The following is a 15768-nucleotide window of genomic DNA, read 5'->3' on the forward strand; positions in this document are numbered from 1 at the left end:
TGGAACAGGCTGCCCAGAGGGGTTGTAGAGTCTTCTTCTCTGGAGCCTTTCCAGCTCTGTCTGGATGTGTTCCTGTGTGACCTGTGCTGGATTCTATGGTCCTGCTGTGGCAGGGGGGTTGGACTTGATGATCTTTGAAGGTCCCTTCCAACCTCTAATGTCCTATGCTAAGACCAGCAGGCTGGAGGAGCTATGTGCTTCTTGGCTGGCTAATGATGGTCAGGCATTGGAATAGGCTGCCCAGGGAGGTGGTAGAGTCACTGTGCCTGGAGGTGCTCAAGGAATGTGGGGCCATGGAAATTTGGGACTCTCTGCAGACTGCCTGAGCAGAACCTCAATGATTTAATGATTTTGCATTTACAGCACTATAATTTGTTAACAGCAAATAGGCACAAATCTGGAAATTCAGACAGGTTTTTGGGATCCAAAACCTTTCTCTGGGTCTCTGTGTGCTTTTGCAAGGATGACTGTTGGTCCAATTAAAGTTTTGTCTTTATCTGTTGACCTGGTCTTGCCTGTGTACTTGTATCACCAGAAGGATCATAAGCACCACTTTCACAGAATCACAGATTGGCAGGGGTTGGAAGGGACATCTGGAGATGATTGACTTCAACCCCCCTGCCAAGGCAGGTTCACTTAGGGCAGGTCACACAGGAAAGCATCCAGATGGGTCTTGAAAGTCTCCAGGGAAGAAGACTCCACAACCTCTCTGGGCAGCCTGCTCCAGGGCTCCAGCACTCTCACAGTGAAGAACTTTTTTCCTCATGTTGAGATGGAACCTCCTGGGTTCCAGTTTGTGCCCATTGCCCCTTGGCCTGTCACTGGGCACCTTGGAAAAGAGCCTGGCCCCTTCTTCTTGCCACCCACCCTGCAGATATTTGTAAACATTAATTAGATCTCCTTATTAACCTTCTTGTCCCTGTGTTTCTTCCTAGCTGTCACCTTCCTGTTCTCTGCCTGGGATGTCACACAGGCATCTTTTGAAAGTCTCCAGAGATGGAGACTCCACCACCTCTCTGGGCAGCCTGCTCCAGTGCTCTGCCACCCTTAAATTAAAGAAGTTCCTCCTCATGTTTAGATGGAACTTCTGATGTTCAAGTTTGTGCCTATTACCCCTTGTCCTGCCACTGAGCACCCCTTTGGCAAAGGTGACACTGCTAAGAGTGACAGGGAGCCACAAGTAGCAGCTCCAAGCTGCCCTTCCTGCTGTATTCACAGAACATTCAGGGCAGCACAGCAGCAGCTCCCTGGGGAATCCCTCCACTCTTTTGTGGGGAGAAGGTCTCTAGCCAGTCTGAAAAATCACCCTGCCACAGTCTCACAGTATATCAGAGATGGGAAGGGACCTCCAGAGATCATCAGGTCCAACCCCCCTGCCAGAGCAGGATCACTTAGGGTAGTCTGCACAGGAGTGCATACAGGTGGGGTTTGAAAGTCTCCAGAGAAGGAGACTCCACAACCCCCCTGGGCAGCCTGCTCCAGGGCTCTGTCACCCTCACACCAAAGAAGCTTCTTCTCATGTTGAGGTGAAACCTTCTCTGTTCAAGTTTGTACCCATTGTTCCTTGTCTTATTAGTGCACACCACCCAAAAGAGCCTGGCCCCCTCCACTTGACACCCAGCCCTCAGCTATTGATAGACATTGATCAGGTCCCCTCTCAGTCTTCTCTTCTCCAGACTAAACAGCCCCAGGGCTCTCAGTCTCCCTTCACAGGGGAGATGCTCAAGTCCCCTAAGCATCCTCATGGCTCTCCATTGGAATCTCTTCAGCAGGTCTCTCTCTCTCTTGAACTGGGGAACCCCAAACTGGACACAGTATTGCAGGTGTGGTCTCAGCAGGGCAATGCAGAGAGGCAGAAGACTACTGCCCACACTAATTTGCATCCATAAGTGATCAGAGGTGACACTCACCTTCTCCCTTCAGAGAGCAGGTGCTGATTTCTAATGCTGCTGTCTTGAAATGCTTTTCGTATTTTCGTATATTTTCAATGATGTGTTCATCCACATATTCGTAGTCGTGCTCTTCTTCATATTCATTTCCTGCTTCACAATTTGCAAGTGCCTTACTTGTTAGATCTGAGCAATTAACAAAACACCAAAAAAAAAAAAAACAAACCACAAACAAACCCAAATAAGTGTAAGGAAATGGGAGATTCTGCCTCTGTCCTGAAAAGATTGTTCAATTCAGGCAGACAACCACAAAAGCCAAAACCAAAGCAAGCAATGTTTTCACTTTTCTCATGTTCACAGAGATCTTAAATCATAGAATCATTGAATGGTTTGGGTTGGAAAGGACCTTCAAGATCATCCAGTTCCAACCCCCTGCCATGGGCAGAGACTCCCACCAGTCCAGGTTGCTCAAGGTCTCATCCAACCTGGCCTTGATCCTCCAGGGATGCAGCATCCACAGCCTCCCTGGGCAACCTGTTCCAGTGTCTCCCCACCCTCACTGGAAAGAATTTCTTCCTCATCTCCAGTCTCAATCTCCCTTCTCCCAGCTCAAAGCCATTGTCCCTTGTCCTGTCACTCCCAGCCATTGTCAAAAGTCCCCCCCCAGCTCTCCTGTAGCCCCCTTCAGATACTGGAAGGTTGCTTTAGGGTCTCCCTGGAGCCTTCTCTTCTCCAGGCTGAACAACCCCAACTCTCCCACCCTGTCCCCATAGGGAAAGTGCTCCAGCACTCTGATCATCTTTGTGCCCTTCTCTGGACCCTCTCCAACAGTTCAATGTTCTTCTTGTATTGGGGGGCCCAGAACTGGACTGGTACAATTTCTTGTTGGCCACAACAACCCCAAGCAGCCCTATAGGCTGGGGACAGAGTGGCTGGAGAGCAGCTAGAGAGAGAGGGACCTGGGGGTGCTGGTTGATAGTAGGCTGAACATGAGCCAGCAGTGTGCCCAGGCAGCCAGGAGAGCCAATGGCATCCTGGCCTGCATCAGGAATAGTGTGGCTAGCAGGACAAGGGAGGTTATTCTTCCCCTGTACTCAGCACTGCTCAGGCCACACCTTGAGTCCTGTGTCCAGTTCTGGGCTCCTCAGTTCAAGAGAGATGTTGAGGTACTGGAACGTGTCCAACAAGGCTGGGGAGGGGTCTGGAGCACAGCCCTGTGAGGAGAGGCTGAGGGAGCTGGGGGTGTTTAGCCTGGAGAAGAGGAGGCTCAGGGCAGACCTCATTACTGTCTACAACTACCTGAAGGGAGGTTGTAGCTAGATGGAGGTTGGTCTCTTCTCCCAGACACCCACTGACAGAACAAGAGGACACAGTCTCAAGTTGTGCCAGTGGAGGTATAGGCTGGCTGTTAGGAGGAAGTTCTTCACAGAGAGAGAGATTGCTCATTGGGATGTGCTGCCCAGGGAGGTGGTGGCGTCACCATCCCTGGAGATGTTCAAGAGAAGCCTGGGTGAAGCACTTGGTGCCGTGGTCTGGTTGATTGGATAGGGCTGGGTGAGAGGTTGGACTGGATGATCTTGGAGGTCTCTTCCAACCTCATTGATTCTATGATTCTATGATTCTGGAAAGAATCATGGAGTATTTATCCTCTCCTGCATAGATTTTTTTTTTTTTAAAGCCAGAAATAACCATTAAGTTAATCAAACAGCTGGCTGGCCACACACTTTATCACAGACCAATTTACCTTCAAGTCCTCCTGATACTTTTTAGGCAAGTAAATTAGCAAAGTATTTCCAGATCTAAGCATCAAAAACCCCAAAGCCATGATGAGAAATTTAATGGAGATCTCACACATGTGGCCACTCTTCTGTTATTAAGAAGCATTTCCAGGTTGGGAGTTCATTTGCAAGTTGGTTGTGTTTGGTATCAATAAAAGTAAACTAATGACTAAAAGGCACTGAAAGCAGCAGCTAATCCCTGTGATTCAGCAAGGGAAATATGGTTTGTGTGCTTAGACTTGTTAATATGGATCTAAAACAGAGATTGCTCAGGGATGGCAGAGCAGGACTTCCTTCTCTCCCAAACACAGGCAGTCTAAATGACACATTTCAAAGCAAGACAGCTCAAGGAGAAAGGAAATTAATGTCATCAGGCCAGACTAAATCACAGCTGTCCCCAGTCCCAAACCTGTGCAGGATGCCTTCTGAAATGTATAAATTTACACTTCAATAAAGCATTAAGCAAGGAATGGGACAAGCTGAACAATCCCAGGGGGACTCTGAACAGTGAAACCAATGCAATTTGCTTCCCTGTTGGAAAAACAATCCATTAGCCTCAACGTTGAATTACCAAATCAGATGTGCCAGCCCAGCCTGCTCAGGAAGCAAGGCTTATGTCATTGTGCCATCCATCCAGCTGCCATTCTCTTCAGCAATTTTAAAAGTGGGTTTGGGGTTTTTTGTTTGGTGCTTTTTTTTTTGTTTTGTTTTGTTTTGCTTTGTTTTTTTGCCATTTGCAGGCAGATTTGAAAAGGGAGCAGAAGTCTTAGTGTGGTTACACAAGCGAGGCTTGAAGGAGTGTGTATAAATATCTGAGGGGTGGGGGTCAAGTGGAGGGGGCCAGGCTCTTTTCAGTGGTGCACAGTAATAAGACAAGAAACAACAGGTTCAAGCTTGGACAGAGAAGATTTCACCTCAACGTGAGAAGAAACTTCTTTATGAAGATGTTTTCAAGTCATGTTTCTTTTTCCTGTGTTTTGTAGAGAAAAAGAATGTGGAGCAAATCACTTGATGGACAAGAGTTTTTAAAGCCACAGTTTGCAAATGTCACCTGCATCATGAAAAGTGTGGCCAGTAGGGCTAGGGAGGTTCTTCTACCTCTCTACTCTGCCCTGCTGAGACCACACCTGCAGTCCTGTGTCCAGTTTTGGGCTCCCCAGTTCAAGAGAGACAGAGACCTGCTGGAGAGAGTTCAACAGAGAGCCATGAGGATGCTTAGGGGACTTCAGCATCTCCCCTGTGAAGAGAGACTGAGAGCCCTGGGGCTGATTAGTCTGGAGAAGAGAAGACTGAGAGGGGATCTGATCAATGTCTATCAATAGCTGAGGGCTGGGTGTCAAGTGGAGGGGGCCAGGCTCTTTTGGGTGGTGTGCACTAATAAGACAAGGAACAATGGATACAAACTTGAACAGAGAAGATTTCACCTCAACATGAGGAGAAACTTCTTTGGTGTGAGGGTGACAGAGCCCTGGAGCAGGCTGCCCATGGGGGGAGGTTGTGGAGTCTCCTTCTCTGGAGACTTTCAAACCCCACCTGGATGCATTCCTGTGCAGACTACCCTGGGTGATCCTGCTTTGGCGGGGGGTGGTTGGACAGAAAGATATCTGGAGGTCTTTTCCAACCTCTAATGTACTGTGACACTGTGCTACTGTGAGTCCCTCCTCTGCAAGGCAAGTGTGCAGAACGCAGCTGCTGCATCCTGCACTTGGCAGCAGGCAGCAGCAGGCATCAGAGGCTGCAGATTGCCTGGCCACTCCGCACACACATCGCTCCAGACCTGCTCTTTTCCATTTGGAAGCAGTGCCATAAGGAGAGTTTTGCTTATTATCAGTGAAGGGGGAGAGGAGCAGTAGGGGACAACAGACCTGAATGCTTATTAAAGCAAATTTCATTAATTCTGCTCTTCCTGGAACAATTTGTATAATTACATTTGCTTTTGGAGTAGAAGGATAGTTCTCTGCAGACTAAAACTTTCCATTTATTTCATTTGTATCCTCAAGCTGGCAGGACTTTGTTGTTGTTGTTTTTTTTTTTTTTCCCTTAGAACATATCTGTTGCTTTTTGGGGGTTTTTTGGTGATTTTTTGGGATTTTTTGGGTGGGTTTTGGTGGTTGTTTGTTTGTTTTGTTTTTTGGTTGGTTGGTTGGTTTGGGTTTTGGTTGTTGTTTTTTTCCCTCCCACAGATTTCATGGTCATGATTTTCTATTCTGCCCTCCTTCAAAACAAGAAGCAAGGAACAGGACTAGAGGAAATGTCCTCAAGCTGCATCAGAGGAGGTTTAGGTTGGACCTTAGAAGAAACTGCTTCACTGAAAGGGTTCTCAAAGCCTGGCACAGGCTGCCCAGGGTTGGGGGGAGGTGGTTGGATCCCCATCCCTGGCGGTGTTTCAAAGAGGCAGAGGGACATGGGTTAGCAGCAGACTTGGTAGAGTCAGAGAATGGTTGGACTTGATGATCTTAAAGTTTTTTTCCAGCCAAGGCAATTTCATCATTCTGTGAGTCTCTGAAAATTCATTTAATATTTGGTTTAGAGCATGGCCCCATAACCAAATGTGTTGTCCTAGCTGATGGGACAGAAAGCTACAGCACAGGGGCAGGAACTACTTAAACCACCTTCAATGTCAAATTTAGTAGGTGTTATGTGTTTATCCTAAATTGCAACCAGAAGACTCATTCTGTTTTGTTTTGTTGTTTTTTTTCCCCTTTGCTCCAGCCCACTGACTTCTTGAATCAGTCAGAAATATCTTCCCTAAAATGCCCTGACAGTGATAAATAAAATCAACATAAACACTTTTCCCTTTCAGACTACCCAGAAACCTAACAATAAGCAAGAAAAAGAAGGAATTTTTTTTTTAGGTGATATTTTAGAAATTCCACTTTGAATAAAGGTCAAAGTTAAATCAAAACTAATCCAGGAGATTGCTGGTGAGAGTTATTATCCTGCAGATATTGTTACTATTTCTAATTAATTCAAACTCAGTCAAACATAAGAAAATAACATATCTTTAGTGGCCAGTTCAGACTTAATTGCAAGAGAGGATAAAGATTCCATTTCTTAGAACCAAGGATAATAAATCTCATCTATAGTAAATCTGATCTATATTAACATGAACTCTGTAAGGAAAGAGACTAGAGGCTTTAAAACTAAAAGAAAAAGAGAGTCATAGAAGAGTTTGGGTTGGAAAGGACCTCCAAAGGTCATCTGGTTCAACCTCCCTGCAGGCAGCAGGGACATCCTCCACTAGATCAGGCTGCCCTGTTGAGCCTCACCTTGAGTGTCTCTAGGGATGGGGCCTCAACTACCTCCCTGGGCAACCTGTTGTAGTCTTCCATCACCCTCATGGTGCAGAACTTGTTCCTAACACCCAATCTAAATCTCCTCTTCTTTAATTCCAAATCATTGTCCCTTGTCCTATCTCTTTGGAAAAAGTCCCTCTGCAGCCTTCTTGTGGTCTTGTCCTTCAGGTACTGGAAGGCTGCTATTAGGTCTCCCCAGTGCCTTCTCCAGGCTGAACAAGACCAAATCCTTCAGCCTTTGTAGGAGATGTGTTCTGGGCATGTTGTTTTTTTTCTCAGAGCTATCTGGCCTTTGTTAAGAAAGAGGAATTGTCTCTGTAACTGCTGCTTGGCTTTGTTTCCAGAGCAGAGATTTCAACATCCTTATCAGGAATTTGAAGCAGATTGGTGCTTTGGAGGGTGGCAGTAGAAGTTTAAAGATTAGTCAGTGAATGGTGCATCTCCTCCCACTCAAAATCCACAGGAGTGTGTCTATGCTATTAGTCCTGACATATTTTCTAATCCATTATCTTGTGAATTAGCAGAGCAGAGCAGACTCCCTGGAAGAGACAAGCTTGCTGCACGCAACAGTGGACTCCTGGGGATCCCTTGGCTGGCCAGCAAGAGCTGCTACATCATCTAATCCAATCTGCTGTGCAGTTCTGCACTTCTCTTTCAATTAACCCAAAATAATTTTGGCCTCAACTAGCAGACATCTTTCAGAAAACCCTTTAGCTCTGGTTTGGGTGTGTTGGTGTTCAATCCACCGCTGCTCTTTAGGTCCCATCTGCCCAGCTCAGACTCACACTGCACTAGAATTGAGACACCAAATTGTACTCCAAGGCAATGAAACAAGAAGTTATTTCCATGGAAAAAATGAAAGATTATGATACTACCTCTTTATTTTCATGGAATCAGAAGAGGTTGGAAGAGACCTTTGAAATAATCAAGCCCAACCACTCGCCTAGAGATCACAACCCCACCACTGCTGCTAAGCCACTGCCACCACACCATGGCCCTCAGCACTTCTTCCACACATCTTCTAAATACTTGCAGTGATAGTCACTCCACCACCTCCCTGGGCACTCTGTTCCAATGCCTGAGAACTCTTTCTGGGAAGAAATGTTTCCTAATATCCAACCTGAACCTCTTCACCTTGAGGTCATTTCATCTTGTCCTGTCACTTGCTGCATGTGAATAGAGACCAACCCCCATCTCACTCCAACCTCCCTTCAGGGAGTTGTAGAGAGCCATGAGGACTTGTGTTGAAGGCCCTTCACCAGCTTCATTGCTCTTCTCTGGACACACTCCAGCACTTCAATGCCCTTCTTGTAGTGAGTGGCCCAAAACCAAGCACAATATTTGAGGTGTGGCCTCACCAGTGGTGAGTGGAGCAGGACAAGCACATCCCTGGACCTGATGGCCACAGCAGGTATGTGTGTGTTAAGCAGAGGTACCAAGGGCTTGTTACCCTCAGTAACCAGGGGTATTTTTGATCTGGAATCTGTGAGCAGCCTAAGCTTGTGCAGTGTTTAGGATGAACTTCAAATTAACTAATTGAGACTTTCCTGAGGAAGGAGGCAGAAGACATGACCAATGAGCTTTTAAATCAAGAACAGGGCTAGCTGGGAAGAGTTAGTGCTGTGAATAACTGCAGGACCAGAGACAACCAAGCCTTCAGTAGCCCTTACACCATTTTTCCTCTGATACTCTTGACCATACATCTAGGGCTACCTGCAAAGCACAGCTCATTAGCCATAAACAGGAAAACAGGGAGAGAAAAAAAAATGAGACTGATGGATGCTTACAGTTCAAAAGAAACGTGCCCACTGGAAACAGGAAGAATTAAACCTGCAATCTACTGCCATGGTTGGTGCCTGGGTCTCAACCAGCAGAAAAGAAAACACTTTCACAGAAGGGATATCACAACAAAGGTTAAGCTCTTAACAGAATGATAGCCAAAGGAAACAGAGCAAGAACAGCTAAGAGAAGATAATTCAAAACTTGAGAAAGTTCCTAGCTAAACCTCTCTTCTCAACTGTCAAAGAACTACTTTGGTTGGGAGAGACCTTCAAGATCAGTGAGTTCAACCATTCTCTAACTCTACTGAATCTGGTGCTAACCCTTGGCACCACATCTCTGTCTCTTCAGATGTGCAAGCATCAATCTACTCTGCCCTGGTGAGGCCACACCTGGAATATGGTGCCCAGTTTTGGGCTCCCCAGTTCAGGAGGGACAGGGATCTGCTTAAGAGAGTCCAAGGGAGGGCTACCAGAATGATTAAGGGACTGGAGCACTGCCTGATGAGGAGACGCTGAGAGCCCTGCGGCTGGTTAGTCTGGAGAAGAGAAGACTGAGAGTGGGTCTGATCAATGTCTATCAATAGCTGAGGGGTGGGTGTCAAGAGGGAGGGGGCAGGCTCTGCTCAGTTGCACCCTGGGATAGGACAAGGGGCAATGGATACAAACTACAGCACAGGAGTGTGATGGTTTGAAACTGTCTTTTTAGTTTTTCCTTGCAAAGTTCAGAACAGAGAAAGTGAAAGAATGTAAATAAGTCACTATTGGGTGTAAGAAAGCAAAATAATGATTGTTCTAAACACTTCCATTGGATAGATAGAAATGTTTAAGAACTACTACCCAAAACAAAGTAGGCATTCGGCACATTCTGCGTTCGGCAGTGGGGGCAGTTGCTGGGCTGTCTGGCTGCTGTTTCTTCTTCTCTTCTGGCTGAAGATAACACACTGACCTTGGCAGCTAAGTTAACAACTTTCTGCTTAACTAACTCTGCTTCTCTGTCCAGGGGGGTCTGGGGGGGAAGCTCCTGGGAGAGAGAGGCCCCTTTGGGAGGGTCCCCTTGGGGGGAAGCAAAGGGAGCTTGGTTGTGCTTTTCTGTTGATTGTATATATTTGTGAATGTCGTGAATTTTGTATATTTGTACATATTCATTGCATTTCATTGTAGATTTTAGACTCTGCTTGTAAATACAGCTTTTCATTTGCTTCCAGACTGAGCTAGCCTGGTTATTGGTGGGGGGGGGGGGGAATTTCAGCTCACACCGACACAAGGAGGTTCCACCTCAAGATGAGGAGGAACTTCAACTTCTTCACTGTGAGGGTCACAGAGCACTGGAACAAGCTGCCCAGAGGGGTTGTGGAGTCTTCTTCTCTGGAGACTTTCAAGATCCATCTGGATGCATTCCTGTGCAACCTGTGCTGGATTCTATGATCCTGCTCTGACAGGGGCATTGGGCTTGATGATCATTGGAGGTCCCTTTCAACCCCTAACATCCTCTGATCCTGTGATTTAAAAAAAAAAAAAAAAAGAAGAAGAAAATATAGAAGTGTAGGCTGAAAATGCAAATAATAAACAAATGGCTTTGGAGACTCTGGAAAAAGGTTTATCAGTGCCATATAATAAGGCTTAATGGGAGGCACAAAAGACTAATTCTACTGGCTCAGAATGAATGAAGAGAGAAGGCAGGCAGACCCAAAGCAGGGCAGATGAGACAGTCAGCAACATTGTCTCATTTCACTACAGTGCTAAAACAAGTTCAGAGAAGGTCCAAATGAAGAACAGCTGCAAAAAATCCAACTCTGTTTTCTAGTGTGCAGAACTGCAAATTGCAAGAGTTAGCAAGCTCCATGAAGAAGGAGGAAGAAGCTTTGCTGGTAGTGTATCAGAGGCAACCCTGTCCCTGCTTAGGGACAAGTGGGCCCACAGAAGGCTTCTGGGTCAGGGTTTGGTGGACAGAACCACATGGGTGATGCTGTGCTACAGTCAGTGCTTCATTAATGGCATGGATGACTGAGACCCCTGGGGCTGTTTAGCTTGAAGAAGGCAGAGAGGGGACCTGAGCAGCATTTACAAATACCTTAAGGGTGGATGCCAAGAAGAAGGGGCCAGGCTCTTTTCAGTAGTGCTCAGTGATGGGACAAGGGGCAATGCACACAAACTGAAACACAGGAGGTTCCACCTACACATGAGGAAAAACTTTCAGGGAAGCAGAGCCCTGGAGCAGGCTGCCCAAAGAGGCTGTGGAGTCTCCATCTCTGTTGGCATTGCAAACCCACCTGGACATGTTGCTGTGTGATTTACTCTGGGCAATCCTGCTCAGGCAGTGGGGCTTGGCCTAGATGTTCTCCAGAGGTCCCTTCCTACCCGCATCGTTCTGTGATTCTGTGACTCACTATTTACCTTCATAAAAACTAATTAAGCAGTGACAAAATGGAGCCTGCAGGGAGATGTCTGAAAGCCACAAAATAACAAATTTGGGATTATCTCTCCAAGCAGCCTGATATCAAAATGCCTCTCCAAAAACCAGCCCACAAAGAACCAGCTTCCCCAGCTATAAGGATTAGTGACTATTCAACACAGCCCAGCAATTCTTCACTGTGCAGGTTGTTTTGGTCACATTGGGAAGTTTCACTATGTGCAGTTTCAGACAAGCAGCCCTTTTGCAGGACTCTCACACACTGACAAGATAATAAAGAGAAACCTTCTGGGAAGTTCTGCTTCTCAATCATCAGCTAACAAGTGCTGGGAGGAGGCTCAGTATTTGTGCTTCGCTCTTCCAAATGTCCCAGTGATGTAATTAATGAGATGTGCTCCTGTTTCAGATATAACCTGTGACTGACAGATGAATGAAATCAATTGGATTTTTTTATTCGGATTTGCTCTCTCATCATCTAACTTCTCAACTTCACTATGTTCCCACCCTCAAGAAAAGGACAAACTTGAAAGAGAGGTAGAAAAAATACCCAGGTATCAAAATTACTTGGGAAATCACAGTATCACAATACATTAGAGGTTGGAAGGGACCTCTAGAGAGATCATCCAGTCCAACCCTCCTGCCAGAGCAGGATCACCCACAGGATAGTCTGCACAGGAATGCATCCAGGTGAGTTTTGAAAGTGTCCAGAGAAGAAGACTCCACAACCTCCCTGGCAGCCTGCTCCAGGACTCTGCCACCCTCACTGTGAAGTTTCTCCTCATGCTGAGGTGAAATCTTCTATGTCCCAGTTTGTACCTGTTGTTTCTTGTCTTATTGCTGTGCACCACTGAAAAGAGCCTGGCCCCCTCCACTTGATACCCACCCCTCAGCTATTGATAGACATTGATCAGATCCCCTCTCAGCCTTCCCTTCTCCAGACTAAACAGCCCCAGGGCTCTCAGTCTCCCTTCACAGGGGAGATGCTCAAGTCCCCTAAGCATCCTCATGGCTCTCCATTGGATTCACTCCAGCACGTCTCTGTCTCTCTTGAACTGGGGAGCCCAAAACTGGACAAAGGATTGCAGGTGTGGTCTCAGCAGGGCAGAGCAGAGGGGGAGAAGAACCTCCCTAGCCCTACTGGCCACACTTTTCATGATGCAGGTGACATTTGCAAACTGTGTCTTTACTTTAAAAACTCTTGTCCATCAAGTGATTTGCTCCTGTGGCAGTTTAGGCTGGGTGCCCCCTGCCACTGCTGCATGAGATACACCTCTGGTGTCCCAGGTGCCCACCCAATAGGGGTGGACACAGGAAACGGCGTATTTCTACCCATAAATCCTGCGCCCTATAAAGCCATCTGCAGAGTCATCCTCTTCCTCTTTCTTCCCTCTCTGCTCCCATGGGAGATGTCCTCTCTTATCGGGTAATGCCGGCGGGGGGGGAGGGTGTATCTCAGGCCTCTTAGGCCTGTCTAGGCCTAATGCCAGGAGAATGGAGGGGGGGGCAGTCTCAGACCTGGCCAGCCTGAGACTTGCCTAGCAGTGGGAGGGGGGGGGGGGGGGAAGAAAGAGCCCTGGGGGTTTTGAGTATACCCTCAGGTGGGAGGAAGGAGGATTGGGAAGCTTTGGGAATTCTGTGAGGGGTTCTGTATGCTTTGGGATACTCTTTGCCACTATGCTTTGTAGTCTTCTGTAGCTTCACCAATTGCTTTTGCATTTAAACTTTCCATCACTCTCCAATCCGTTTGTGTGAGTCTCATTCTTTCGTCCCTTTTGGGGCAAGAGACGATCTGTCTGGCCCCAAACCAGCATATCTCCATATTCTTTTTCTCTTCAAAACACAGGAAAAAGAAATATGACTTGAAAGCATCTTCATATCTTTAATGTGAATCACTCGCTTGCCTTGAAAAGCTGTTGGTATTGGTGCTTTTTTATAGCAGATGATATGTGAGCATCCTCCTGAAGCAAAAGGAAAGCTCATCCTTTCCCCATGCCTGTTGCTAAAAATGATGGAATATTCATGCTGCAGTGGAAGAGTTCAATGCCACCCTGCTGCCAAGAGCTTGGATGGGTTTGCCTTACAGCATTTCTGGAGGAAGAGCAGAAACATTCACTTTTCACTGCTTTTGACCAAGCCACAGATTCCAAGTGAATTCATTCAAGATAACCCTGTATGCAAACTGTTTACCAGAGCTGGGATGAAGCTTTGTCACATTAACAACTCAAACCATGAAGTTTAACTGACCTTGGACTGCTCTGGTTTCCGCTAGCGCAGCCTTCCCGGTTGCCTCCTTCTTATTCTCATGGTGTGCCAAAGCATTTGGACAGCTAACTTGCAATCCTGAAACAGCAGCAGCTTGATCTGGGCACCATCGCTTGGTGGTGTCTGCAGAGAAATTCTGAAATTACACAGAAAACCCATAGTGACTTCCCCTGTAAATTGCTACTCCCAATGGGATGGGTAAGAGCAACGTCCTGTTTGTCAAACTCACCAACCATGGTTACCATAATCTTGGTCTTTCAGGCATATAAATCCCCAAATACCATGATCAGAAGGCACTCTGGGTGAAGAAATCACCTTTTAAACATATCTCCAGTCTTCCTTTTCTTTCTTTGGGTGTATAGAGTCATGCAAACCCCAGGAGAGAGATCTATGTATCCCTTTTGGTTGACACAGATGCCTTTCTGATTAACTGCTTTTATTGTATCAGTTGTTCAATACCTGAAGAGATCCAGCAGGAAGGCTGCAGAGGGACTTTTCATGAGGGTGTCTAGAGGCAGGAGAAGGGGGTATGGTTTGAAGCTGAAGGAGAGTAGGATTGGACTGGAGCTAGGAACAAGTTCTTCATCACGAGGATGGTGAGACTCTAGAATAGGCTGCCCAGGGGGGGTTGTGGATATCTCCTCCCTGGGGGTGTCCAAGGCCAGATTGGATAAGACCTTGAGCAGCCAAGTCTAGGTTAGGCAGGGAGGTTGGACTAGATGATCTCTGAGATCCCTTCCAACCTTAAAACATTCTATGCTTCACTTAATGAGTTCCGTTACAGGCTGGGAGGTGATCTGCTGGAGAGCAGCCCTGAGGAGAGCAACCTGGGTGCCCTGGTGGATAACAAGTTCTCCATGGGACAGCAGTGTGCCCTTGTGGCCAAGAAGGCCATTGGGATCCTGGGGGGCATTGAGAAGAGTGTGTCCAGCAGATCCAGGGAGGTTCTAGCGGTCACTAGTGGTGTCCCCCAGGGATCAGTGCTGGGCCCCATCCTGTTCAATATCTTTATTGATGATCTGGATGAGGGGATTGAGTCCATCATCAGTAAATTTGCAGATGACACCAAGCTGGGAGCAGGTGTTGATCTGTTAGAAGGTAGAAGGGATCTGCAGAGGGAGCTTGAGAGGCTGGACAGATGGGCAGAGTCCAACAGGATGGCATTCAACAAATCCAAGTGCCGGGTGCTCCACTTTGGCCACAACAACCCCATGCAGAGCTACAGGCTGGGGTCAGAGTGGCTGGAGAGCAGCCAGGTAGAAAGGGACCTGGGGGTACTGGTTGACAGGCACCTGAACATGAGCCAGCAGTGTGCCCAGGTGGCCAAGAGAGCCAATGGCATCCTGGCCTGCATCAGGAATAGTGTGGCCAGCAGGAGCAGGGAGGTCATTGTACCCCTGTACACAGCACTGGTTAGGCCACACCTTGAGTACTGTGTCCAGTTCTGGGCCCCTCAGTTTAGGAAAGATGTTGAATTGCTGGAGCATGTCCAGAGAAGGGCAACGAGGGTGGGGAGAGGCCTTGAGCACAAGCCCTATGAGGAGAGGCTGAGGGAGCTGGGGGTGTTTAGCCTGGAGAAGAGGAGGCTCAGGGCAGACCTCATTGCTGTCTACAACTACCTGAAGGGAGGTTGTAGCCAGGAGGGGTTTGGTCTCTTCTCCCAGGCAACCAGCAGCAGAACAAGAGGACACAGTCTCAAGGTGCACCAGGGGAGGTTTAGGCTGGAGGTGAGGAGAAAGTTCTTCACAGAGAGAGTGGTTGGCCATTGGAATGGGCTGCCCAGGGAGGTGGTGGAGTCACCATCCCTGGAGGTGTTCAAGAGGGGATTGGACATGGCACTTGGTGCCATGGTTTAGATACTCATGAGGTTTAGGGTGACAGGTTGGACTCGATGATCTTTGAGGTCTCTTCCAGCCTTCTTGATTCTATGATTCTATGATTCTATGATTCTCCTCCCCTTCTACTCTGCCCTGGTGAGACCTCATCTTGAGTACTGCCTTCAGTTTTGGGCTCCCCAGTTTGGGAGGGACAGGGACTTGCTGGAGAGGGGAGGGCTGCAAGGATGATTAGGGGACTGGAGCACTGCCTGATGAGGAGAGGCTGAGGGACCTGGGGCTGTTTAGTCTGGAAAAGAGAAGACTGAGAGGGAATTTAATAAATGTTTATAAATATCTGAGGGCTGGGGGTCAGGAGGGAGGGGACAGGCTCTGCTCACTTGCTCCCTGTGATAGGACAAGGGGTAAGGGATGTAAACTGCAGCACAGGAGGTTCCATCTCAACACAAGGAGGAACTTCTTTACTGTAAGAGTCACAGAGCACTGGAAGAGGCTTCCCAGAGAGGTTGTGGAGTCT

At 47.4% G+C, this 15768-nt stretch overlaps 1 protein-coding gene across 1 annotated transcript in view; it reads right to left on the bottom strand.

Moving 5' to 3' along the window:
* Positions 1-1906: 1906 nt before the first annotated feature.
* THEMIS (thymocyte selection associated) overlaps positions 1907-15768 on the bottom strand; it is a 122510-nt gene continuing 108648 nt past the window's right edge. Inside the window, 3 exon segments of the mRNA XM_054393048.1 lie at positions 1907-1972; positions 1975-2075; positions 13399-13552. Of these exon segments, the coding sequence (XP_054249023.1) occupies positions 1907-1972; positions 1975-2075; positions 13399-13552 (321 nt within the window).

Source organism: Indicator indicator, chromosome 27 (assembly GCF_027791375.1).
Source record: "Indicator indicator isolate 239-I01 chromosome 27, UM_Iind_1.1, whole genome shotgun sequence".
In the NCBI taxonomy this organism is placed as follows: domain Eukaryota; kingdom Metazoa; phylum Chordata; class Aves; order Piciformes; family Indicatoridae; genus Indicator; species Indicator indicator.